This window comes from Aythya marila, assembly GCF_965140915.1.
Source record: "Aythya marila genome assembly, chromosome: 27".
NCBI classification, from domain to species: domain Eukaryota; kingdom Metazoa; phylum Chordata; class Aves; order Anseriformes; family Anatidae; genus Aythya; species Aythya marila.
Genome location: NC_139068.1, coordinates 5437265 through 5462158, shown reverse-complemented (window position 1 = coordinate 5462158; position 24894 = coordinate 5437265). Strand labels below are relative to the sequence as shown.

The following is a 24894-nucleotide window of genomic DNA, read 5'->3' as shown; positions in this document are numbered from 1 at the left end:
CCGCGCTGGCGGCCAATCAGCGCCGGCCTCCACGCCCCACCCCCACGTGGGAGGAAGGGGGGCGGGGGAGGGGCGCCGCGGTTTTGTTTTCGCTCCCCCCTCCCCTCGCCGCGCGGCGGGGCCTCATGAATATTAATGAGGCGTCAGCCAATCAGGCGGCGGCGCTTCGGCGGCGCCGCTCGCCCCGCCCTGCGGCGGCGGCTCGATCTGCATATGCATGAGGGGGGCGTGGCCCAGAGCGAAGCTTTATAAGCCGCCGCCCCGCCAGCCTCGGCGCTCATCGTGCTGAAGCTTTGGGGGCGCTGCGTGGATCCCGCGGCTCCGCAGCACCGGTAAGCGCCCCCCGCCGCCATGGGAGGGCTGCGGCCGGCCCGGGGGGGAGTCAGGGCGGCGAGGCCGACGGCGGTGCGCGGCCGGAGCGGGCCTGGCCGGGCACGGGGCTCCGGAGCCGGGCTCCCGGTCGGGTGTGGGTGCCCTCCGTGGGAGCCGGGGACCGGGCGGAGCCGTCCCGGTGGGGCCCTGCGGGGGGGAAGGGGCGCGGGGAGGGCCGCGGGGCGCCCTCGGAAACAAAATGGCGACGGGCCTCGGCCGTGCAAAATGGCGGCGGGCGGGAGGAGGGGCGGCTCACTGCGCCTGCGCGGGGGGGCGGGGCGGGAGGGAGGGGCGGGGGTCCCGCGGCCGGGCGGGGGTCGGCGCCGAAAGGGGGGGGGGGGGGCCTCAATGGGGGCGCGCATGCGTACTGCGCCCCCGGGCCTGACGGGGGCCTCGCGGCCTTCAGGGCCTGGCGGGGCGGCCCCGGGCCCCTCGGGGGGAGGCCTCGGCCCCGGCGGCTCCCCCGCGCTCCGCAGCGGGCACTCGGTGCAGCTGGGTCCGGTGGGGGCTCCAGGTTGCTGCTGGGGGGCCGAGGTTAACGCTTGTGGCGGTGGGGATGCGTGTCCGGGCGGCGCTGAGCGCGGTGCGGTGGCTTCGTTGCAGGTCGTGATGGCATCAGACGAGGGGAAGCTGTTTGTCGGCGGGCTGAGTTTTGACACCAACGAGCAGTCGCTGGAGCAGGTCTTCTCTAAATACGGACAGATCTCCGAAGGTAAGGCTGTGGCACCCAGTACCGCGGTGGCTGGTCGGTCCCGGGGGTTGCACAGGTGCTGATGTGTGCTTTTTTTCCCCTCTTTTTATAGTTGTTGTGGTGAAAGACAGAGAGACTCAAAGATCCAGAGGTTTTGGCTTTGTTACATTTGAAAACATAGATGATGCTAAAGATGCGATGATGGCCATGAATGGAAAGGTAAGGAGGCCTTGGACCTGACTTCTTTCTTACTTCAAAAGGTCATAATTGAAGCTTGGAAGGTCTGATTCTGTTCAATACTGCTTGGAAAAATGGATAAATACTAGTATTCTAACAAAAAATAGAAAAAAATGCAGTAGAGTGTGTGTTACTAAAGTTTTGTAGTGTTACAGCGTTTTTTAACTATGCAGTTACAAAAAGAATGACAACTGCTTGAAAGTTGGGTTACTTTCATAGTTGGCTTAGCTGTGGCATTTAATAAAGCCATTCTTCATACGAACTAGTAAATTCTGGTAGTGCTTAATTAAATGTAACGGTGTATTACTGTAAAATAGCAAGCTGACTTGCGTGTTTTGTGGTTGTTAGTCTGTAGACGGACGTCAGATCAGAGTTGATCAAGCTGGAAAGTCATCAGAGAACAGATCTCGCGGATACAGAGGGGGTTCTTCTGGGGGCAGAGGCTTTTTCCGGGGCGGCAGAGGTCGGGGCCGTGGCTTCTCCAGAGGTGAGTGTGCATGAATGACTTGTACTCCTTGAGAACTTGTACTTCTTGAAACGATGATGGCATTTGTCAGAACGCTAAAGAAAAACCATAACCTGGTTTCTATTCAAGGAGGTGGAGACAGAGGCTATGGCGGAAGCAGATTTGACTCCAGAAGTGGAGGATATAATGGTTCCAGAGACTACTATAATAGCAGGTAATGCTGTCACAACTCCTGCCGTGGCTTGTTGTAATAAAGCTCTTGATGTCCATTGCCTGTGTGCCGGAAATGTCAACAGGCTGCAGAAATCGTTGAACAAATACAAAGCATGTGGTTGTTTTTTAACAGCAGGAGTCAAGGTGGCTATGGTGACAGGTCTTCAGGAGGATCCTACAGAGACAGCTATGACAGTTACGGTAAGTCTTGGTTCAAATGGGAATGATGCGTACGTTGCTGTAGGAACTCTCTTAAATCTTCTGACCCTGTTCTGAAGTCTGGAAATACTGTAAGGCTCAGTTGGACTGTGCCACTATTTCTGTTCTTGCCCGTAAGAACCAATCTGTCAGGCTTTGGACGTGGTTGTGCCATTTAAATTTCTAATTTGTAATGCATGTGTAGGAGTGCTTGGATCTAAGGCAAAGCAAGTTTTTTTTAAATACGTTCTTCGAGCTTGAGACTAAGCCAAAACTCAGAAGCCCTAACAAACTTTATTCAAGGGTGGGGGAATTCTCTGACGTTGTAGCGCACTAGCTTCTGGAATAATGCAAGGGAGTAAAATGCTGGAACTTGTCTATGCTTCAGTGCCTTTACAATTGTGCCTGCTTCTTGTCCTCAGCTACACACAACGAGTAAAAATCCTTCCTGACTCAAGATCGTCCTTCCAATGGCTGTATTTATAAAGATTTTTGGAGCTTCGCTGAAATCGTTATTGTGTAGTACATCTACTTGTATTTTCACTTTTGTAGTATTATCAGTTCTAATCTTGTCAAACACAGCCTGACAGCTTCTGATATAAGATGGTCTAATTAGACTTTTCTTTAAGAAAGCTCTGCTTTCAAGTGTTTTTAATCTTTTTTGAAAGCACTTCAGATTTTATTTTATCCTTCATGATGAGCCAAGGCGTTTTTTTTAAAGTTGGGGCCCCAATTCAGTTTCTTTTGAGATAGAAAGGACCTTTAATTCAATGTTCACTAGAAGCTGAACAAGCTGTGGACTTTCTTTTTTTTTAAGTGCATTACCTTCGTCTTTTGTAACATTCCTTTAGTGTAGCAAGGTAGGAATGCAGCCTGGGTACAAATTGGAAGGCAAACCACCTTGATATATCTAAAGAGAAACTCGCTTGTATGTTCAACCTGCATAACGGTATTTTTACTGTTGTAATGATGTAAATTACCCAGAAGTAGACTTGCAAACTTACCATAAAAGAGGTTCTTGAAAATGTTTATTTATATTGTCCTTTTTTACTGGAAGAAATATGCATATTCCATTGATATTGTATTTGAAGTGGTAAAGGATTCTTGTATACAGTTTTCTTTGGCTTTACGAAGCCTATTAAAAGACCGTCTGAAATGAACTCTGCTCCTGACATTTACATTTCATTGCACAACACAATCCTTGAAGATGGAGAACAGTCTAGGATGCCAGAGGAGAGGAGAAAAGCAGTGAATAGTACAAGAGCAAACCAGATGTACTGAACAGCTGCTAGAATTTAATCTTAACCGGTCTTTGCCATGTGAATTTTTCGACATACTTTCACATAAGAATAGTCAAAACTTGTCTGTAGAGGCAGGTGACTGAAAGCATATACCGTAGGATGTTGTAGTACTCAAAGTCAGCAGAAGTGGAGGGAATGCCAGGGTTAGTGAGGATAATGGATGTTTCCTTAAAATACTGAAATACCCTGCACTGAAAAGCTGTAGTGAGGAATTAGTCCTTTAGTAACTGGACTAGTTACTAGCTTGGTGGAGTGTTCAATGGTAGGTAAATTGCCGTAATTAGCTAGCTTTGTCATTGCCTTACAAGTTCTAAGAATTCTTTGCTAGCATATGGAAACTGCAGTGTCCTTGGAGAAAAGAAGTGTTGTGCCTCCAACAGAAACCTCTGAGACGAAAGCTGCTCTCTTGGCTAGTTCATATGTGGAAATAGTCCTGTAATTCGAGGTAACTCCTTTTGCTCATGTCCGCATCCTTCCTCTTGTTGAGAGCTCATTTGAAAGTCTAATGTACCTGTGAAATATTCCTTTGACAATTTTGGTCAACTGATGGAAAAATTTTAACCCATGCCGTATGCAACCTTTGGCTTGTGGCACAACTTCAGTTCCACAGATCAGAGTTGGGCATGCAGTCATGTCTTGCTAGTAGGTATGGAAGCAAGATGGGAAACCGAATTCCCTGACTCGATATGTGTTCATCTATTGAGACTCTTTTCTAGACTTCATTAAGTTGCTCACTTTAATTGTAGCTTTCTTTGCCATCCTACTTGTTGCCATTAACTTTTTCCCATAGCCCACACTTCCTAAGCAGCCATGTCAAAGTGGTTAACCCTCTGCTTAGGGATCAAATGATACATTGGCTGGCATATCAAAGGCATCAGCCAGCCCCGGAACAGTTTTCCCAGACTGTGCTTCTGTGATGTGATGGGTTCAGCGAATGGCTTGTGAAACCCTCGTATATGATGTGACTTGTGTTGGGGGAGGTGGGTGGCGATGTAAAGGCTCTGCTTTATGTTATTATTAATGCACCTCTGCTTTGGCAGGCTGAAGAGAAGATGGACGCTCGCCACGGATGCTGAGTGGGGATTCTGAGCAAGGAGAGCGTTCCTTCCAGGGAAGCAGGACCAAGATGCGGGTTTGCCAGCCAGGTAACATCTTATTTCAGTCTGACCTTCATCCCAGGAGCTTTTCCTGAACCAAAAGATTTGGCTCTCTTACTTTTTAACAGCACTGTTCTTTAAGTGGTAAAATCTGCCTTCAGTAGCTTCAAGATGAAAATGTTCATAGACTCTGCCTTTAAAACTCACTGTCTTAATTTTATTTCAGCAATGAACTGCATCAGGGAAGACCGAGAAGGACAACCTTAGACTGGAGTGGAGATGAAGAGCTTTAAGCAGTGTTGTTACTGGTTTTTATATAGGTCAATGGATCAAGGAGTTAAGCCAATTGAGCTAGAATAAAATACTGGAATGTGGAAAAAAAAATGAATCTTTGTAGTACTTTTGTGGTGAAAAAAAGATGAATATTAGTTTGCGGCCAAGGCATACAAGAAAAATTTAGTTACTTGTTGTGTATTGCCCAGCTAAAGCTACAAAAAATGTTCTGGTGGGGAGGTGGACAGAGGGTAGGTAAGGTAGCCTGTCTGTAAGGTCAGCTTTGAGGAAGAACTTAAATTGTATTGTTGTAACCTTGAATTAAATGGCATAATTCCATTGTTAGTGCATCTGTAAAAACTTCAGTAGTGAAGTGGCTACATCTGAAGGGAGCTGTCAGATAGTAATTACATAAACGATGAATATTTGTGCAGAAGAGAAGCTGCTTCTGCCAGTTGAGGAATGCTTGAAATGGTAACGAATGCAGAAGTCTAATTAGCACTTGAACGCTAAAAGCCGTTTTGAGCTTGGATAAGGAATGATTTCTTTCCATACGCGTTAGTGCAATTAACTTTTGCTTATGAAAATTGAAATGCGATGTTTCTGCTACTTGCACAAGTGGCTGTATGTTTCCAAAATTTCACGCATTTCAGTTCTCAGCTGGCACGTGAGATTCACCTGCCTGCAACTGCTGCTTGGTCTTTGAGTACTTGATTCAAGGTGGAGCTGCTTTAGGATTCCCCTATTGATGAAGTGGGTATTTGTAACTCAAAAACAGGCTTTGCCTTTTAGGTTTTAGGATCACATAGAGTAAGATGGAAAAAAAGGGTACCAGTTGAGGGTGGTGTCATGACCTTGTGCAAAGTTACCTGATCTGAGTGATTCCTTAAAAGGCATTAATACAGCAGCCCCCTTTTGGAAGTGGGGGGAAATTATAGCAAATGCTTTCCAAAGGCTTTTAGAGCACAATAGCATTTCCACAATCTTTCCAGAAGTGGAGTTGTGCTCTGTAGATAACCAGATGGTAAGTGCATCCACCAGTCTAATGCCAGGAAGGTGCCCAGTATGGAGCAGGGTAAATTGAGCTGCCTGGATGGGTGTCAGTGAGAAAGCTGACTCCTAACAGCTGGCAAGCTTTAAAATACTGCAAGTAGCTACTGCAGTGCCAAAACATTTCTCTGTGTCTAAAGAGGAGATACATAGAGCAGTAACTGCTGGTGCCTGTGAATCGGAAATTCAGCCACAGATGAAGTGTGCATAAGCCACTGATTGGAGAATCTGCGATTTTGTATGGACTTCTTTGACTCCATGGAACAGAATGGCTAATAAAAACATTGCCATCTACTCACATCAGCAGATGTTGCCTTTTATTTGCAATGGCTATTGCATTTTGCAAAGACTAGTGCAGGAGTTAAAATGCTTGTTCTTTTAATTAAGGTACTGTATTGCAATTTCATTAACTGCAGTTTGGGTTTCTCTACCTTGCATCAAAGCAAACTGCCCTTTTTGTTCCTCTTCTGTATGCATGCAATAATGTGATTTTCTTACCCACTTGCTACCAAGTCTATGAAGTCAGATGAGTGCTGGGTGCTGAATTCCTTCAGTTGTCCTTGACTCGTTTCTTGCATGCTTCAGGTTACACAAACTCTTCTTCCCTGAGTAGTGGAGGATGTTTTCCGATACATCACACTGTAACCCAAACTGTCCTTAAAGGTCTTTGCCCATCAGGCTGTCATCCTTGAAATGTTAGACCTGTGTCTTGCTGTGCTATAGAGCAGAGCGGAAGCAGCTTAAATTACTTTTTCCACTCTGTCCTGGTCTGGCTGATGGCTGGCACGGGGCTCCTGCTCCAACATGAATGCTGCGTTCCTGAGAGACCCGCTGCCACTGTAACCACGCTCAATTGCTTCACACTGAATTGATGCAGGTGCCTGATTCTCATGAAAAATGAGGTCTCATTCTTGCTTAAATCCTCAAAATGTGGCAGCTCAATAAGGATTTGTACTGATGGAAAGGCTGACAGCTGTGAATGCATCTCTGGCAGCTTTGCGGAGAATGAGGCAGGAGACTGCAATGTGGTAGCTGGACAAAGCACCAAGAGGGTTTCTGGTTCTTTTTGCTACCGTCCTGCCTACCTTTGTGTTAACAAATTTGATTGCTTTATCCTGCTTTTTTTTTCACCCCAACCCTCCATCTTTAACAGCTGCTTCTCTAGCTGTTGGCCATGCTAAGTCCCACTTGAAGAATAGTCTTTTAAGCAGCGTTATTATGCAAAAAAGAAGCCTGCTCGTACAGCCTAAGTGCCTGAAGAAATTATGCAGCTGTGGGTATTGAGCCTGGTAACAATTACTGCCGTGGTATTTGAAGGGCAGGATTGATTGTGTGTTCTCCAGGCCGTGGTGTAAAGCCTGGCTATTAAGGGAGGCTGTAGCTGCTTGCCAGCACACGGCCCCACCGAGGCGTCTGCGTTCTGTTGTTGCTTGAATTAGCTCCACAGAGCAGACAGGTGTGATGGAGGCCAGACACTTAGCTGCTACAAATAAGCTAAATTAATGGGTAACTCTAGTTTTTAAAAACTTGCTCTTATTAAGAAGTGTTCCTTCTTGTTGGGGACTCCCAGGCACAAAGGAATTCAGCATGTAGGGTTTGCTACCCTACTACGGACATGGCAATTTTCTATCACAATTTCCTGTGCAGTGATAAGGGTCTACAGGAGCCCTGGGGGCGTTCTGTTCATGCAGAATGGGAATGATGATGAAGCCTACTTCCTGGAACCTATTTTTTTTTTTTTTTTTAACCTTTTCAAATTACCCAAATGAGCAGTGCTTCTAGTTAAATCCGCTGATACATTTTTGGGGGCAGTATCTGGTAATTTTTAATTTGCACTTTATATGTTAATGGAGGATGATATTAAATATAGGACTGAGAGTGTGAGAGCCTTTGGCTGATTTTAAATAATAATGCAGTCAGGTGAAATTTAAACAAGTTCAATCTGTAACTACTTACAAAGCATTATTTGAAAGACCTGTATGTTCCTATATAGGTTGCCTAGATGCTTAAACACAAGCAAAAATAATTATAGGTGTGAAAACAGGCCTAGTCTGAGATGATGTTATTTCGGCATCGCTAATTACAGCGCTGCATTAATGATTTGTTGCTGGGCTGGGTTCGGGCTGTGCCTGGGGATAGCTGGCTGCAGGGGCTGAATGCAAGATGCAGCTGTGATCCCCAGACGGTGCTTGGGTGCCATGGGGCTGCTGTGACACCTACTGGTGTGAGCTGGGAGGGGTGACCCCCCTCCAGGCTGGAATTGTTGGGTTATTTTTGTACGAGTCTGATATGCCCAGACAGTTTTGGCCTCTCCCCAAAAGGGCAATGCTTTAGGGTGGTTTATAAACCACCTGGGGCGTGGGAGCTCTTGTGCTGTGGTTTTAAATGTTCAGCGCTGTGAGAGTTGGGGATTTTGGGAGGAAGGTTTGCTGCGAGTTGCTCGCTGTCCCCCACCAAGTGCACCCCCCGGGATGGTGATGGGCTCCCATCAAGGCCGAGGGGACGGCTGGTGACATCCTACGAGCCCTTATCTGCTGCTCTGCAGGACCTGAGGGGCTGCGGCTGCCCCTGTGTGAGGGGACAAAGTGGAGCAAAGACCCTGAGGCTGGGGTCTGTGTGGTGAGGAAGAAATGGCAGCTCTGAGGAGCAACGGCACCCCTGGGCAAAGGAGTCGTGCTGCGAGGGGGAAATGGCGGCCCTCAGGAGGCCGGGGTGGCTCTGAGGGGGACGTGGCGGCGGTGACGGGGGTCTTGGGCTGCGAGGGCCGCAGTGGCGGTAGTGGGAGATGAAGGGCAGCCTCCTCAGCGCCCCGCTGAGCCCAGCCCCATGCAGGGAGCCTGACACCGGCCCAGGGCCCCACGGAACGGCGCTGCCCCGGAACGCCGCGTGCGGCTCCGCCGGGCCCGGACGGTGCCTGCACTGCACAGCACGGCCCCGCCGCCTTCCTGCGCCTGCACCGCTCCGAGCCGCCCGGCCATGCTGCGGCCGGAGCCCCGCTGCCTCCTCCTCATCCTCCTCCTCCTCCTCCTGCTGCTGCTGCTACATGGCGGCAGGGCTGCCACCCCGACAGCCCTGGCCCCGCTCAATGTCACCGAGGCGCCGCGGGCGACTGCCGGTAACGGGACGCGGCCAGGGCCAGGGCCGCTGCCCGGGTTGGGGCTGCCGGTGCTGAAGCGGGCCCTGTATGTGCTCAGTGCCCTGTCCGCGCTGGCTGCGCTCTACTTCCTCCTGCGGGCGGTCCGGTGAGTGCGGGCCCCGTCCCAGTACCCAGTTTGTCCCATCCCAGTACCCACTTTGTCCTGTCCCAGTACCCAGTTTGCCCCCCCAACTGGGTTGTGCCCATTTGCCCTGGCTCCCCTTCCTCCGCCAGGCCAGGAGCTGCACAAAGATGCTTCCCTATGGCAGGGGAAACAGCCCCGTACGTTCACGCCACTATTAATTAATGCTAAAAAGCCTCCCAGTCCCGTTTGTTGTGCCCACAGAGCCATAAGGCCCCATCCCTGCATGAACCTGTTGTGATGCAGGTGACGGAGCACTCACTCTGCCATCTGTGTGCCCTCAGCTCTAGACCAGAGGGACCCAGGGAGCTCAAAACTAATTTCAGGTTGAAGAAGCCGCAGCGGAAAAAATACGGCCTCCTGTCGAATTATGATGAGAACATAGAGATGGCTTCACTCGACAGTGACGAGGACACAGTGTTTGAAACGCGGAACCTGAGGCGGTAAGCGGGCATCTCCTGTGCTTCTCTTTTCCTCACGAGAAACTAACAGGATCCTTTCTGAAAGTGTGGAAGCTTTGGCACAGATCGTGTAACCAGCTCTGCAGAAATGAAACTGCTGCCTGTGGTCTTTCTGTGTCAGCACATGGACTTTATTTTGCCTTTCTTCATCTCCTGACCAGCACCCCGAGGGGCACCTGTCCTGGTTTCGCAGACAGTTGGTGTTTGGCGCACCACGTTGTGCTGTGTGCTCAGCAGGCCAGCAGCAGGGACACACATCCCTCGTGGCCTCGTCTGAGGCTCCCTGCACTGGCATGGAAATAAAGCTGTCTGATTCCCAAACGGGGGAATTGCCTCTATGTCAAGGCACAGCTAAACTCATGGTCCTGTTGAGGCATTTATTCCTGCTTTCATAGCAATGTGCTTTCATTCCCTGGATCATGCAAGTTTGATTCTCTGGAGAATATTCTCTTAAAGCTGAGGAGGAATGTCAGCTAGGCATGGCTTGTTTCTGGCCTCTCAGCTCCCTCAGCTGTTTTGAGGTTGCTAATGATCTGCCAAGTTGTATGTGCTCACTCTGATGCTGGGTGTTGTGTTTTGTTTTTTTTTTTTTTTTCCAGATGATTTGGGATCAGTGGCACCAACTGTGAAGACTGCCCACGGGGGTGCAAGTCCATCAGTGGAATCACCTTACCAATGCTCAAGTTTTATTTTTTTATAATTGCTTATAAGGACTATTAAAAGCACAAACACTTTGGTAGCTGGGGCAGGGGAAAGGGGACCAAACCTGTTTCCTTTATATGTGTTTCTGGGGAAAGGTGGAGCTGTAAGCTAAAGGATGCTACGCTGAGTGCTGCCAACTGCACGGGGAGACACTAAGGAAAATGTGACTCCTGGATGAATCCTCAGCATTTGAAATCTAATGGCTCTGGACTCAAGTGCTGCAGCTGCGTCTGCTGGCCTATCGGTACTTGAAGGGTGCTCATATCCCTCTCTCTCCTGACTGTGGCAGTCAGCTTGAAGCATCAGGCAAGCGGGTTCTTTCGGTAGGCTGATCCTCTTCCCTTCATGCAGTATCAGGCAACCTCTTTAGTAAGCGTCTCTGTAATCAGCTCTGCATCTAATGGTGGAGTTGGGAGAGCTTTTGTTGTCTTTTATATCAGTGTTGGGCATGGGTGGCATTTCCTTAGTTCAGACAGAACAGTATGGGAAAGGGCAGTGAGTTAAATGCATCAATGTTTGTGTAGTTGCAGGATTAGCTGTTACACCTGATAATACAGGTCGTTACGTGGGTTTACAGAGCAAAGATGTTTACAAATGAAATGTGCCAGTTGGCCCAAAGGGGTGTTTCTCCAAGAGATATTGGCTGTGTAGTCTGTAGGGCTGTGAGTGTGCAGGCTGCTCTGCCCCAGTGTGAGTCTCAGGGGCTGCAATGGTACTTTTACTGGAGAAATGTGTGACATCTACCGAGCTTCTGGATTTTGAGCTGCCGGCTCTGCCTGAGGTCAGCCCAGCAAACTGGAGGGTTTCTGTGCAGCTCCTTGTGTCCATATCTGGATTCTTACAATGTCGGACCAAACCTTGGCTGTGTTAGAATGTCTTTGTCAGGTGGATCTACTGCTAAGATGGTGAAAACTACTTGCAAAGTGCTTCTGTTCACAGCACATTTCAGCCAGGAAGGGAGGGTCATTCCTTGGAAAACTCTGGGCAGTGCAGACCTGCATTCTTAAGCCCTTCTTCCACCCAAAATTGGTAGTGCCTTTGTTAGGAGAACCCAAGGGAAGTTACCCTGCGGGCCAGGGACTTCCTTCCATAAGAGGTGCAACTTCAAGCCTATGGACTTTACCTTTACGGTGAAAATTGAGAATGTCTGAAGTAAGGCTCCCTTCTTTTGGTTAGCAGATCCTCTAGATAAGGGGACAAAATGCTTAACAGAGTGGGGCAGAAGGGTGCCTTTATCAGGTAGCAATGACAAATGGTTTCGCTGCGATTACCTGGGAGCTCGGGGTCTGGCTGCTTCCCCAAAATCCCTCGTGAGGTGTTGATGGAGCGGTGTGGTCCTGGTGCTCACCCGTGCGAGGGGCAGCATTTCCGAGAGGTTTCCTGGAGAAATGTCACCCTAGGTGCTGGCAGCTCCGACTTGCACACAGGCAAAAGATTTTTAAATATATATATATTTTTAGTAATGCTGTCATGTGAACGCCGCACTTGGATGTGCCCTAATTTCATATCATTTATATCCTTTCATGCCTCTTTTAGGTACTTTCTGCTTGTTTAGCTGATGCAGAGATGAAAGCCTTTGCTGCGTTCCTCGCTGAGGATAGCGGTAATAGCTAGATCTGGCCGTTGCTGCCCCTTGGGTGATCAGAGAGCTGATTTGTTTGATTCGTGGTAGTGTAGCTTCCTTGATCCTCTACAGCCTGGCAGGTCTATGAACATGCTGATAACTTTCTTTGGCTCTTCAATTCCCTTTACAAAGTTGTTTCTCTGTTGCATTGTGCCCAAGCCAGGTAAGCCTGACTCTTTCAGTCCGCTGACATGCCCCGGCACAGCGTTTTGACTGACGCGTTCACTGGTCTTTCTTTAGCGGAGGTGATTTACTTGATCATTCTCTAGGCTGTGCTCTTCATTGGACAGATGGGTTTAGCAATTTATAAGTTTCCTTTCCTTGCAGGAGGGAATGATTTTTTAATGTTAACAGTTTGAATGATTTTGATCAAAGAGAGGACCTCAAGCTGTAGGTCCTGTCATGAAAATAATTTTGATAGAATTTGATTTTGCTGTAGTAGGTATTTAGAATGTGAGCAGGGAAAGATGCAGAGGGATGCAGCTAGAGTGTGTAATGAGGTCCCTATTCTTGTGCTGTACAGGCAAGTGATGATTAAGTTGAAGGCCCAGAGGGTGTGCTGGCCCGACACCTATGTACCACATACACATTTTCAGAAGCCCTTCTGCTGGCCCTCTTTAAAGGAGTTTCATCATCCGGAGAATGAAAAAGTGATTCTGGAGCTGCAATGTCAGATTGCTGTTGCTTTTAATCTGAAGCTGTTCTGGCTAGAGATGAGTGTGAGCTGCAGTCCATGGCCACGGGTGGCGATTTCCACTTTCTGCTGAGCCACCCTGTGCCTCGGGAGCAGTCTGTAGCCTGGCTTTGCTCCTCACAGGCCACAACTTCACAATCCTGCTCCGTTTGATGTGGAGTAGCTCCAAGTCATTGTTAAAGGCATCTTCTAAGAGGAGAAAACAAAGATGCTAGTTACAGATCTGAGACTCCTTCAAGTACAAATGTATCAGCACGGCTCAGCTGTATGATTATGTATGTAGGAGCAAAAGCTCAGCACAGCTTCACTCATCTCTGCTTCTCCTGGAAAAAATAAACTGGAGGTACTGCAGCAGCCTCTCCTCACAGAGGTGGAAAAGCACACCCGTGGTGTGCAGCCAGTGCAGGCTTTGGGGGGTCTTGCTAATAACAGTGGCTTTTAAGCCTTGCGTTTTGTTTTCCTAACATGAGAGCAGTTCAGTAGTCACTTCAGCTGCAGTTTTAGTTACTCTCCGTGTGATATCCGTGTTGGTAGCCTTTGCAGCAGTTAGAACTCGATGCAGTTTTTCAGAACAGGTTTCAGCACACGGCTGCAAACAGACGCACGTGTGTGCCGAGCCAGCTGCATGTGAGATGTCTCCATCCTGGAGCTGAGTGGCATCGGGCACTGTGCTCGTGCGTGTGCCTGTCCCTGGGCAGGCTGGTGCCTCGCCAGCTGCTGCTGAGATTTCTTTCTCTGGAACAAATCAGGATGTTGGTGGGAGGTGCTGTGGGCTCTGGCAGCCCATTCCTGCTGGCCTGTGCAGGGCTCCTGCCAGTCTGTGCCAAAAAAAAATTAATGAATGATGGGACCAAGGAGCCGATGGGAGCAGGGTGGCGAGGACCCAGGGTGTGGAGCACGCGGTGCCCTGCGATGCTGCGCGGTCACCGGCCTGCCCGTCTCACTGGTGACTGTTCCGGAGCTTGCTCGAAACAATCACTGTTGTTTAAGCCAAAGCCTAATTTCTAAAGTTTACATAATTGCCTCTCTGATCTTCTCGGAGGGCTGTATCGAATCCTCTCCTGTTGGTGTTGGGCTGGTAGGCAAATCGACTGGCACGTCTGCTGAGGTTAATGAGGTTGACTGAGAGCGATATGAGCATCGGGTCTCTGTTGTTAACAGCGTTCTTCTGCTTTGTTTCATTTGTACATGTGACTGGAATGGGATCTGCAGCATCAACGTGCTGGGAGATGGACCTGTGGTATGAGCAGATTGCCAAGAAGTCAATAAAACAGCACTTGAGTGCATTGTGTTGTCTGTGCTCTCAGAAATGAGGAGCTAGTCTTTCACCCTCCTGCTTGAATCGTTGATTTATTTTTAAATAGCAACCAGTCCTGTATTGATTGATTGTTTTACTTCCCTTTTGTTTACAGCGTCCCCCCTCCTTTGTGTCTCGGAACAAACGAAATAAACTGTTCTGTTTCACCCGACTCCTCCGTTGCAGCGTGCCTGGCAGCCAGCGCTTGGGATTATTCTGCCTCACGTGCCTGGCTTGCTGCTGAACCCATGGGATGGAGCCTTTTTGGAGCCTTTCCCTGCTCAGCTGCCCTCGCTGAGCACCGCCTTGCTTTCTGCTTGGTACCAGTTACGCCCTCACCTTTTTGTGCCTTATTTTTGTCTTGTCACACTTCTGTCTTTTCGCCCAGTGCTCGCCTCCATTGATCATCTCAGGGTTTGTTTCCACTTTCTCAAGTTTCCTCCCTTTCCTTCCTCCCTATTCTTCCCTTAATCCCTTTTCTTGTACAGAAGGCTAAGTGAATCCCTGGAGGGGTGATTCCGCAGCAGAAGAGCCAAGTTTTGTTTTGTTTATTGCTTTGGGAGATGGCGGGGGGGCTGTCCTAGCTCCTCAGCGCAAAGAATTAAACTTTTAACAAAATGAAGGGCGTTCCCGGGTACAAACATCTGCTTTCCATCCCTTTTACAAACGAGGGTGGCTCTGCACATTTCGGTCATGCAGATTAGCGGCACTGGAGGAAAGGGAAGCCACGTTTCCTGCGTCTCACTCTGCCGACCTGCTCTTGGCCGTGTCCCTGTGTCCTCCCTGGCTGTGTGCAGGACACCGGTGGCCTAACGCTGGTCCTGGAGGGTGGCACAGCCGGGGGCTGAAGGGGCTCTCGTTTGCTCCGTGGTTTGACCGTACTTGTTCCTGCCACAGGCTCCTGCCACGCCGTGAGCCGAGCAGAGCTGAAGGAGAAGCTGGTGAGCGGGGGAACCCTGTAGATGGCACTCGCAGACCGAGCATCCTGCTCGCGGGGCACTGGCAAGACGTGAGGCTGAGGAGAACTCGCCATGCCTTCCAGAGGCAAACCTTCCCTCCAGAGCTGCCTGGGGGTCCGATGCAGGCGCCCTGAGGGGATGAGACCCCTGCAGGGAGCAGCAGGGCCCTGCTCCGAGAGCTCTGAGCCTGGAGAAGGCTTCCCCCAGCTGCGGGTGCTGCTCTCCCCCTGCCTCCATCTCAGCCGGTTTTCGCCCTGTTGGTACTTGCCTGCAAGGGCTTTTTACGATTCTGGGGCAGCCGCACTTTAAAGATGCTCTCATTTGGTTGAATTAACCCCTAGGCACCCTGCTCGGTCCTGCCAGGGCGAGGCTTGTCTGTGCAGAGCACGGAGCTGTCCTGGGCTGGCCCAAGGCTTGGCACCAGCCCACCAGGACCAGAGCCCCCCCCAGAACCCCCCCCAGAGCCCGCTCCCCCTGCTCCACACCACGGCTCCCAGCCCAAACGCCCGCAGCGAGCGTTGCACGGGCTTGTGCCGCAGCAGCGCCCTTTGGCACGCTGTGGAGCAGGCTGTGCAAAATTAACTGCCGTGCTTAATGAACTTACGGAGAACATTTATCAGGGCAGCCGTTTGGGCAGAACGGCTTCGTGGCTTTAAAACTTTGTGGGTGTAAAACCGTGCGGGGTGCTGAGGAGCGAGATGCAAGGGGAAGGAAACAAAATGCAGGTTCGTTTTCGGGCTGAGGGGGGTGGTAGCTCTAATTAGCACTAATAGGACTAATGGCTGGGGCCTGTGCACGCTGGATGAGGTGAAGATGTTTGTCCTCCTCACCCTGTTCTGGCCCTGCTCTGTGCTGCTGGGGAGAAGTCCGGGCAGGCGCTGGCTGGGATTCTGGTCACAGACACGAGCTGGCGGCGTGCATCTGCTGTGAATTTATTTCAAACTCCAGTTAAAGTGCTCTCGGTGCTTTGGATGCAAATTTTCCTCCCTTGAAATGGGAGCTGCAGGCCGCATTGAGTGCTGGTAAGCTCTTTTGATTTCACTCGCCCGTGTGCTGCGGCAGCGCCGCACCTCGCAGCCGTGCTCCGCCAAGTGCAAAATCACCTCTGCGGCAGCAGCCCGCGGGGGGAACACCTCTTAGCTTTCCGCTGGCATAGGAGAGCGCTCCTCTTGCTGTCTGTGCTCAGGCCCGCTTCTTTAGGAAAAGCTTCGTTTGTAAAGCTGGGGTTTGTCGGGGCAGGTCTGGGCTGTGGTCTGCGCGCGCTTTCCCTTGGCTGCGCAGGAGAAGTGGTGCGAGCCCCTCCGGCCACCCAGGGAGGAAAAAAGGGAGATGAAAAAAAGGAAGATGTAAGAAACGCCAAGGGTGTTTCATGTGGGGATTTCAGAGCCCTCTGTCAAGCAGGTAGACTCCTTTAGTGTCACAAAGAAATGGTTGTGATGAGTGGACCCACCTGTGCTGGGAGATGTCCCTTGGTCGGTGACCTCCCAGCTGGTGCTGGCGTTGCCATGAGCGTGCTGGGGACCCAAACCCCTTTGTGCATGGGGGAGTTGTGGGCTGAGCACCCTGTTCTGCTCGCTGTTCGTGTGGTTTGCAATCTCACCTGTGCTTTAGACACCACGTTTGTGAAATAGGGAGAAAAAGAGGGCTGCTCCTCACGGCTGACTTGCAGAAAGCTCTCGAAGTGGTGACCTGCGTGGGGCTGTGGGGCTCGGGGCAGCCCAGGGGAGCGAGCAGGGAGGGAGCAGGGGGGGTCCTGGGCAGCCCTCCCGAGCCTTTTCCTCAAGCTGCTGCCAATGTGCTTGCTGCAGGGCTTTGGAGCTGAGCTGGCTTCTTGGTGGTGGGTGCCCCTGAGAGTTTCTGGAGGAGTTTCTGGGGGCTCCAGCCCCAGCAAGCCCCCTCGGAGCCTTCTGCAGGGTGTGGGGGGCTTGCACTGGCCAAAAGCTGTGAGCAACGTGGGGGGCTTACCCTGCAACACACCGTGGGTGCTCTGAAAATTGCCTCTGTATTTATTTTGGAATACAGACCGCACATCGTGAAGGTAGCTGGAAGTGTTTGAAAACCTGCTGCAGATCCTCCTCTGATGTCTTTTCTGCTCCGCTCAACAAAGCCCCTCTATACGACTAGCAGGATTCTTCTGTATAAAAAATTAGCTTTACTTAGGTGGCTTTTTGTCTAAATCCTCCTTCTGATCTTTATTTTTTCCCTCTATGCGATGGAAAGGTGAATGGAAGTGGCACTTCATCCACAAAAGCCTTTCCTTCAGAAATGTTGGTTGGTTTTGTTTTAATTTTTTTTTTAAAGGGGGCTTTGCAGGGGAGGATGGAGAAGCATTTTCTTTTTAAGTTACACTGGGGAATAGAAGTATAAAGGAAAGAAGTGATCATAACCGTACTGGCAACGGAACAATATTTCTTACTTTTTATTTTTGGAGTACCAGAACTAATTGAAGAAGGAATTCACACAACAGTTTTTGCAATCTAAGGATGAGTAAACATTAAAGGGGCTGCTGTACTCCTGGCGCATGCTAATGCGGGACTACACGCGTGGAAGGGAGAAGATGTCCCTAAAATTAAATTTGAGCCGAACGCCTCAGATGTAACACTTCAGTGTTTTCTTCTTTGCATTGCCAGATCAAAGGCGCTAGCTAGAGCCCACGTCCAGGAATACCTGTTGAGAGGATAAGACTTCGGCGCACCTCCGAGATGAAACCAGGAGGAATCAGAAGTGCTGGGGCCGAGCTGGTGGAGGTGCTTCCACGGGCTGCAGGATTCCTGCGGGTCTGCGTGGCTCTCGCCTGCTCCTGCAGGGTTCGTGATGGGTTCGGAGAGCTCCCTGCCCATGTCGGCGCTGCCAGCGTTTCGGGGTGCTTGCAGGGACTGCCAGCAGCATTAATCAGCCTCCCTCTCCAGGGGTGTGGGCACAGAAACGAGTCGGGGCTGACGTGTTGGAGCACATCGCCCGCTTCCCAGGAACCACGCGCTCGCCTTCGGCTCCCCAGCGTGGTTTGTGTCTCTCCCAGTGCCAGCAGATTGCACCCAAACGGCACCCAACTTGCCCGGGCCGTGCTCTCGCTGATGCCTCCCAACTTATTTGCCTGCTGGAAGCTGCTGCTGAGGTCCTCGTGTTTCTGTGCTGGACGCACTTTGGGGTGAGCCGCAGCAACTGTCGCTGTTGGCGCCGAGGGATCTGCTTGCTCTCTTTGCAATCAGAGCAACCCGGCCGTCTGCTGGCTAATAGGAGCCAGGAAATGGAAGTGTGGAGATGTGCAGGTTTTGCAGCTAGGAGAGACCATTATGCTCATCATGCACAGCCTCCCACGGAGCCCTGGCTGGTTCGGCTCTTTCAGCGTGCTGAAACCAGAGGGTTTCTTTTGGAAATAGTGCCAGCTTTCGTCTGAGGCAGCTAAGTGATGGAGCATTTATTGCATCCCTGATATGCTGCTAATATGTTCTGGTGGTTAATTACTCTCGCTCTTTTAAGGAAAAAAAAGAAATCTCGCATACTTAAAATAATCCTCCTTGCTTCATCGCTCAGCCTGCGCTGAGTGCACGCTACCCCCTCTCTGGCAAAAAGCGGTGTCGGTGCTGTCCTGGTGGTGACAAACCCAATGGGCACTATGCCATCAGTCAGCAGCCGGGGGTTCGGGCTGTTGCAGGGGGGCAAGGTGCTGCTTCATCCCCAGAAAGCCAGGCAGGGCTGGGAAGGGGTTTTGTTCTGGTGACTTCTCCAAGGACACCCAAGCTGGGGGCGACTCTTCCAACAGAGGCAATCTTGGCCCCCTCCCCGCCTGCTGCTTGCTCGTGCCCTCAGCCCCCAGCGGGCACTGCCAGAGCTTTTCACCAGGCCCTGGAGCACCGGAGTGTCCCCCTGAAGGCTGCGTGGGTTTCGTTTCTGCGTGCAAGAGGAAAGCTGGAACAAGAAGAGTCGAAACCCGGCAGCCGGGGATGCCATTGTGTGCACCTGAAGGCTCAGCAGGAGCTGGGGATCGGTTGGTTCACATTGTCTGCTGCCAGGGCATATTCTGGTCTGTCTGTTTTTTTTCGCCAGTGTTATTTTAATCTGCTTTTCTCTCACATCAAACTCCCTCTTTCTACAGAATGCAGAGAGGTATTAGGTTTGTGCCCTTTGTGATACATAGCAAAGGTTTGAGGTACCGCTTTTTTCTTTTGGAAGCGGAGGTTTTTATCCACATTGTAACTCCAGCTTCTCCACAGTCATCATTTTGGCTCCTCAACTGGCTTGGATAGGCGCATGGAAAGCATTTTCTGTGTTGGTTACAGGAGGGCTGTGTCCTTAATCAAGGCACCCATCCCTTTGGTGCATGCGCGTGCAGGCCGTGGTTGCCCAGGCCGTGGTAGTGAGAGCGATGCTCGCACCACAATAACTCAACCTCCATCTGAAGCTGGCAGGGACGTCCCCGTTGCCTCATCAGGCTCCAGACCTGGGCTCCCAGTGGGGGCAGACCTGGCTCTGGGGGCACGCGAGGTCCCCGGGAGAAGCCTGGCTTTGCTGGAGCTGTGCGGGCAGGCAGAGGTAGCCCTTTCCCTCCAAAGCATGTTTTCCACATAGAAAATATTAGAAATATTAATGCATAGAAATATTTTCCATGTAGAAAATAACACGTGGAAGCTTTTTTAAGTAAAAGAAGGATTGAGGCACAGTGAGAACCCTCAATGCCCTTTGGCAAGTCAGCAGCGGTGACAAATCAGGGAAGGGAAGCGAGATCCTTGGGCCCACCACCACCACGTTTCTCTGTGCCTTCGGGATGCCCAGGTCCCAGCTGGCCTTAGGGCAGCTCAAGGAGGTGCCTGGGGGAGCAGAAACCCCGGCACCCCTCGCCCCCCGCTCCGTCCCCTCTGTTTCTGCAGGTCGCCCCTTGCTCAGCCGAGGATGTTTTTGTCTCCCCCCTTCCCCATCCTCGCACGCCTCCTTTCCGAGGCTCTTTGCTCTCCTCACTTTCCCACAGCTCAGAGCCATTCTCCCAGCTTCAAAAGGTTTACTAATTACCCTAATGAGGTCAGGAGAGACCAAACGCTTCTGTGACTTAAAGCAGGGGCGGGAGGGGGTTTGGGAGGGAGGAAACGTCTTGGCTTGTGCCTCTGCTGCTGTGTCTGTAGGAAGACGTCTCCCTACCTCCACCCTTTCTCCCCCACCTTCCCATCTAGCAGAAAAAAAGGAAATGTGGACAGAAGGTCTCAAATGTATCAAACAGCTTTTAAAAAGAAATTCCTTTTGCCTGTCAAAAGAACAAACAGATACACCAAAAACTGTCAGAATTAGTGTTGGAGTAATTGCAGAAGCTCTCCAAGGTTAATGCTCCATTAGCGAACAGCTCTCGCACAGCTAAAAGCCAGGACGAGACAGGTTGTCAAAGGCTTGCCGGAGATTAAAGAGCTGCGTTCCCAGCCCAAACTCTGTCGTGTGTGTTGTTTGGGAGGGGAGGGAGGGCCGGGGGTGTTTGTGGGATGGAGATAACGGCGGCTCCGCTTCGCGCTGCCGTGGCACCGGCGGAGAAGTGCGGCCCCGAGCCGGAGGAGCGGTGTTCAGAGCTGGGTGGCGGGGTGCTGGGAGGTTTGTTCCCATCCAGATCTTCTGCAAAATTCTCGCCCTGGCCTGACGCAGCACGAGTCCTGAGCCTGGGGAGCAGCTGGGGCACGGGGTGGTCCGGGGGTGCTTCAGGCTGCAGCTCCCTGGGGAGCAGCGGGGTGCTGGGGCCCTTGCAGATCATAAATGAAGTCTGAGTTTTGGCACAGCACTACCGAGCAGGGCAGTGCTTTTACATTGAATCGTGGCTTGATTTCATCTCCTGGGCCAGCGTAAGGCTCATTTAGGTAAAACTGGCCTTGATTTTGATTCTGTGGAAGAAAGGAAGTGGTTCCAAACTTCCAGCAAGGCAGCGCCACGAGCACAGCCCTGGGGCTGGCTCTGCAGCCCCCCGGGAGGCACAGGAGCAGCTCCTGGGTCACCTTTGGGGTCTCGGTGTCTTCCAGCGAGGCGCTGACCCCTCTTAGCACACCAGACTCAGAGCAACTGCTCCCTGCTGCAAGGCAGAGCTCTCTCTAGGAGCATTTTTCCCCCGTTGAAGGTGTGTTTGGGGCGCTGGAAGGGGTGGCTGAACTCCCACAGCCTGGGAAATGTCACGGCGAGGACCAGCCCCGGCCGTTTTCACCGCAACCTCCCTGCCTGTAAACAAGCCGGTGGGCTCCTGCTGCTGCTTTTCATCTGGATGTGGACAAGGCTGCCGTGACTGCTCTTTGTCAGGGCCGTGGCTGCTTTAGAGCCGTTGTGCTGGTGCTGAGATCGTGCCTACGATCCCTGCCACGACCAGGTCTTTGTTACGGGGACGCTCCGCGCACGGATGCTGAGTGCCAGTCCCCGTCTGTGGCGTGGCAAGAGGAGGCTGAGGGAAGGGAAAAGAGGGGAAGAAATGAATGCACAGGAGGCAGAGACTTGCCACAGGGGCTGGAGGGGAGCGGGGTGTTCCTGTGGCTCCCATGGCCCTGGGTGGGGGCTTTCACCTGCTGGGGATTTGGCTTTGGGGCTGGCACCCCGAGCTTGGGACCGGCAGCGCTGGGGGGAGGCGAGCTGCGGGCTGGCGGCCAAGGGCCGGCACGAGAGGCCCCTTTAAAAGAGCAGCCGCGAGCAGGGGAAATGAACAATGTCATAATTGGGAAATTAAACCTTTCCTGTTCTTTTCTCTTTCTATCTTGATATAATTTGTAGTGATTAGACCTGGGGTGCAGCACAACCAGACAATGCAAGTCTTCTGTACAAGAGCAAAACAAGGCTCCTGCATAGACCCTGTCTCTTTATTAAGTTGATTTGCATTCATAATCTTCATTTGCCGTTATTATTTTTCCCCCTTGTGCTTAGTGAGTGATATTAGCATAAAGTCCCTTTTTTCTTGTTTTCTATTCACGCTCAAGGTCAGAGACTTAGTGAGACACCGACGAAAACAATCTCTTCCTCACCCTCTTTTAATTCTTTGCAGAAACATGTCCTGGGGATTTTAACATAACAATTGCTGGAAAAGGAGGGAGGGGGGAGACCTGAACAGAGAGCCCTTTCTGTGATGGAAACAGGAGCTGCCCGAAAGAAGGAGGCGAATTCCAGGGGAAGAAGAGAGGGGGAAAGAGGTCTGGGAGCAGCGATGGGCCTGGTCCTGGCTGGGTTCTCCCGGGAGGTGTCCAGGCATCCCTGGGGATGCCCCACAGCCCCCAGCTCCCTCTGTGTGTCCAGCTCATCCCTTCTCCCCGTTGAAGCCCTGTGATTTTTGGGATGCCCCAGCTGAGGCTGTGCTGGGATGTCCCGAGCCATCGCCAGCCCTGCGGCCGTTGGTGCCCGCAGAGGGGCCCGGGGCTCCTGGGGCTGGTTCTGAGCTCGGGCAGGGTCTGAAAGCAAAAGCTGTGGCTCCTCTCGTTCTTGCCCTGTCCTTGTGGGTTTGCTGCCTGAAGCCACCCCACGGTCTTGCTTTCCTGCCTCCTGTCCCCATCCTTCGAAGCAGCAGCAGAGCCCCGCGGCTGGGGCGCACGCGTCTCCTGCATTGAGCTGCTGGGACGAGGAGAGCAGCCAAGTTGGGGAGCATCAGGCTTCCCTGCAGCCAGAAAAACAAAATAATTAAAAAAAACATCATGGAGGGACCCAGGTGGGGCAGCCCCTTCCCCAGCCGTGCCACCAGCCCGCAGCAGTCAGACACCGGCCACTTTTTGGGCTCGTTTCCAGCTCTCGTGCCACAGCTGCTCAGGGGCTGCCAACAGGTTCGGGGCCACGCCGGTGCCTGCAGGAGGGACCGAGGGCGATGCTCTCCCTGCCCCACACCAACCAGGGATCCTCTGACCCCTCGTCAGACAGGACAGGGTCAGCACAGAGGGAAAATCCCCCTTGGAGCCCGAGAGACTTGCAGGTTACGGTCAGTTTTGGCAGGGAGGGAGAGCAAGGGATGGATTCCTTTCTGTGTGCACAAGCTGTGATGATTTTAATGCGCATGTTACTGCGTGAAGCTCTGGTCTTGGGCATGAACTCTTCCAGGCAGGCAATTTCCTCTGAAATCTGATGTGGGGCTGGATCTTGGCAGATGGCAGCTGCTCTCGCTAATGGCCCGAGCACTCCCGAGTGACCCGGCCGTGGGAAGGGGGCGGCTTTGGGAGCGACAGGCGCCTGATGGCCCGGCTGAAACGCCGGCCGTGTCCGAGGTGTGGATGTCGCCTGGTGCTGCACATGTTTGCTGTGCACAGGAATATGTCTTATTTTGCAGAATTGGTAGGTTGCTTTTTCTTTTTTTTTTTTTTTTTTTTTTTTTTTTGCCTCGGGATGCTTCAGGGCTTTCAGTGCTCAGACGCAATGTGAGCGTTTTCATGCCCCTTTAATGCTTCACTAAACAGTCTGAGCTGCTGCCTCTTAATGCCCCAGTAAAGCACAGAGTGCTCCAGAGCGTAAAGAGCATGCGAGGAAAAAGAGGCTGATGGAGACGGAGAAGAAAAGAGACTGTGAGGAGAGACAAAGTGGGGAAGAAGAAGTCATCTTCTGCCTTTCTCTCCCTGCAGATACGCAGCCCGTGCTGTTCTGGAGGCAGCTGGTGCCGAGGGTCCCCCCCAGCTGCTGCTGAGCCCCCAGGGAGGAGCTGAGCTCTGCTCGTGGTCTCCCAGCCCTACGGTCACTGCATGTGTTACGAGGGGAGATGTTCCCCGTGTGCTGTGGGGTGAGGTGTGTGCCGGGGCTGTGCCATGAGCCCTGCCAGGGGGTGCCGGGTGCTGAGTCCTGGGGTTTTCCTGGTGCTCCTGAGCCCTGCTCTGGTCTCTGGTGTGTCCCATGGGGCCGGCATCCCCGGCATGTCCCATATGGGGTAAATGCCTACAGACCGTGCTGTGGGGCCAGGCTCTGTCCTTGGCACGACGCCGGTGCGCACGTGTTTCCCGGACAGATACCAAAGCGATGGAGAGGACAAGGTCAGGGAGAAAAAAAAAAAAAAAGAGAGACCCCAGCTCTTCACCTAACCAGGCAAAGTTTGCACCTCTCCCGACCAGCGCTGCGGGGAGTCACTGGCTCTGGTGTTGTGAATTCAAGTCACCGCATCCCCCGTGCTCTGTGCGTTTCTCCCCCACGCCGCTTGCCCTGCCCGTTTGATCTGGCAGTACCAAAAGTAGCGCCTCGGGCTGCGACACCGGCATCCTCGGTCACCATAGGAACGGCAGCGGGGCTCCCCCCCGTGCCCCCGTCCCCCGCGGCCCTGCTGCCGGGGCTGTGCCGTGCCCGCCTGTGAAGTTTGGCGCATCGAGGCCCCGCGGTGCTGGCGGGCTCGGCGGCGTTTTGGTCTGAGCTGCCGGGCGCAAAGCAGAGGTTATCGATGTCACGGAACCTGCGGGGTGCGAGGGGGAAATGCCCTCACGGTTTTCTTAATGGAGGAGGAAGGGAGAGCTCCAGGAGGGTGCGGGCTTGGAGCTGGAGGCAGTTATTGGGGGGCACGGGGGGGAGGAAGAGGAGGCAGAAGATGGAGATGTCTGCGGCGGGAGGGCTGAGGCTCAGGGTGACATCTGGCACGGTGCTGGCCGCGGGCAGGGCTGGGCTGCAGCCCTCGGCTTCCCACCTGGGAAATGGGGCCGTTAATTGGCACGTTCCCCCTAACCCCTTCCGTCAGCTCCGTGTCAGCTGCAAAACCCCTCCTGGGGAGTGTATCTGTGCGGCTCTATCCGCTCACCTGATGGCTGCCTTCCCCGAAATGCATAGGGAAGGGGTGGCACGGAGCTGGGGGAGCTGGTGCCTGACCCCCACCGCGTGCCCCCAGCAGCCCCAGCTTCTGTCGGGGAGGCTTTTTGGGGACCCCCCCACGACAGGTCCCCTGGAATCCAGCACTGTCAGTGGGATGGGAGAGGCGAGGCGGGCTGGCTCGTGATGCAGAGCTCACGTGAGGGCAACCAGGGCTCGGTGCCCTCTTCCCGTGGTGTGCCCAGCCTCAAAACCAGCGCTCGTAACACCGCCGATGCC

General features: G+C 52.3%; 2 protein-coding genes across 7 annotated transcripts; both read left to right on the top strand.

Annotated features, from left to right (window-relative positions):
• The first annotated feature begins 259 nt into the window (after positions 1-259).
• On the top strand, positions 260-4984 carry CIRBP (cold inducible RNA binding protein). Of its 5 annotated transcripts, none has more exons than XR_014319092.1 (8): positions 260-332; positions 976-1084; positions 1176-1282; positions 1649-1787; positions 1896-1980; positions 2113-2180; positions 4519-4623; positions 4802-4984. XR_014319092.1 is itself a non-coding variant. In XM_082779787.1 (7 exons), exons 2-7 carry the CDS (start codon positions 982-984, stop codon positions 2614-2616), a joined length of 516 nt encoding a protein of 171 aa, XP_082635913.1. In that variant the 5' UTR covers positions 260-332; positions 976-981; the 3' UTR covers positions 2617-3337. The 5 variants fall into 5 exon arrangements, 3 of the variants coding, with proteins under 3 accessions (XP_082635913.1, XP_082635912.1, XP_082635911.1); XR_014319093.1 differs by having other exon boundaries at positions 2116-2180; positions 4802-4983; XM_082779787.1 differs by lacking the exons at positions 4519-4623; positions 4802-4984 and adding an exon at positions 2600-3337 and having other exon boundaries at positions 2116-2180.
• Positions 4985-8858: 3874 nt separating this feature from the next.
• Positions 8859-13703, top strand: FAM174C (family with sequence similarity 174 member C). 2 transcript variants are annotated; one of them, XM_082780220.1, is made up of 3 exons: positions 8859-9140; positions 9503-9619; positions 10237-13703. In XM_082780220.1, the coding sequence occupies exons 1-3, from the start codon at positions 8875-8877 to the stop codon at positions 10238-10240; spliced, it is 387 nt and encodes a 128-aa protein (XP_082636346.1). In that variant the 5' UTR covers positions 8859-8874; the 3' UTR covers positions 10241-13703. The 2 variants fall into 2 exon arrangements, with proteins under 2 accessions (XP_082636346.1, XP_082636345.1); XM_082780219.1 differs by having other exon boundaries at positions 9461-9619.
• The last annotated feature ends 11191 nt before the right edge of the window (positions 13704-24894 follow it).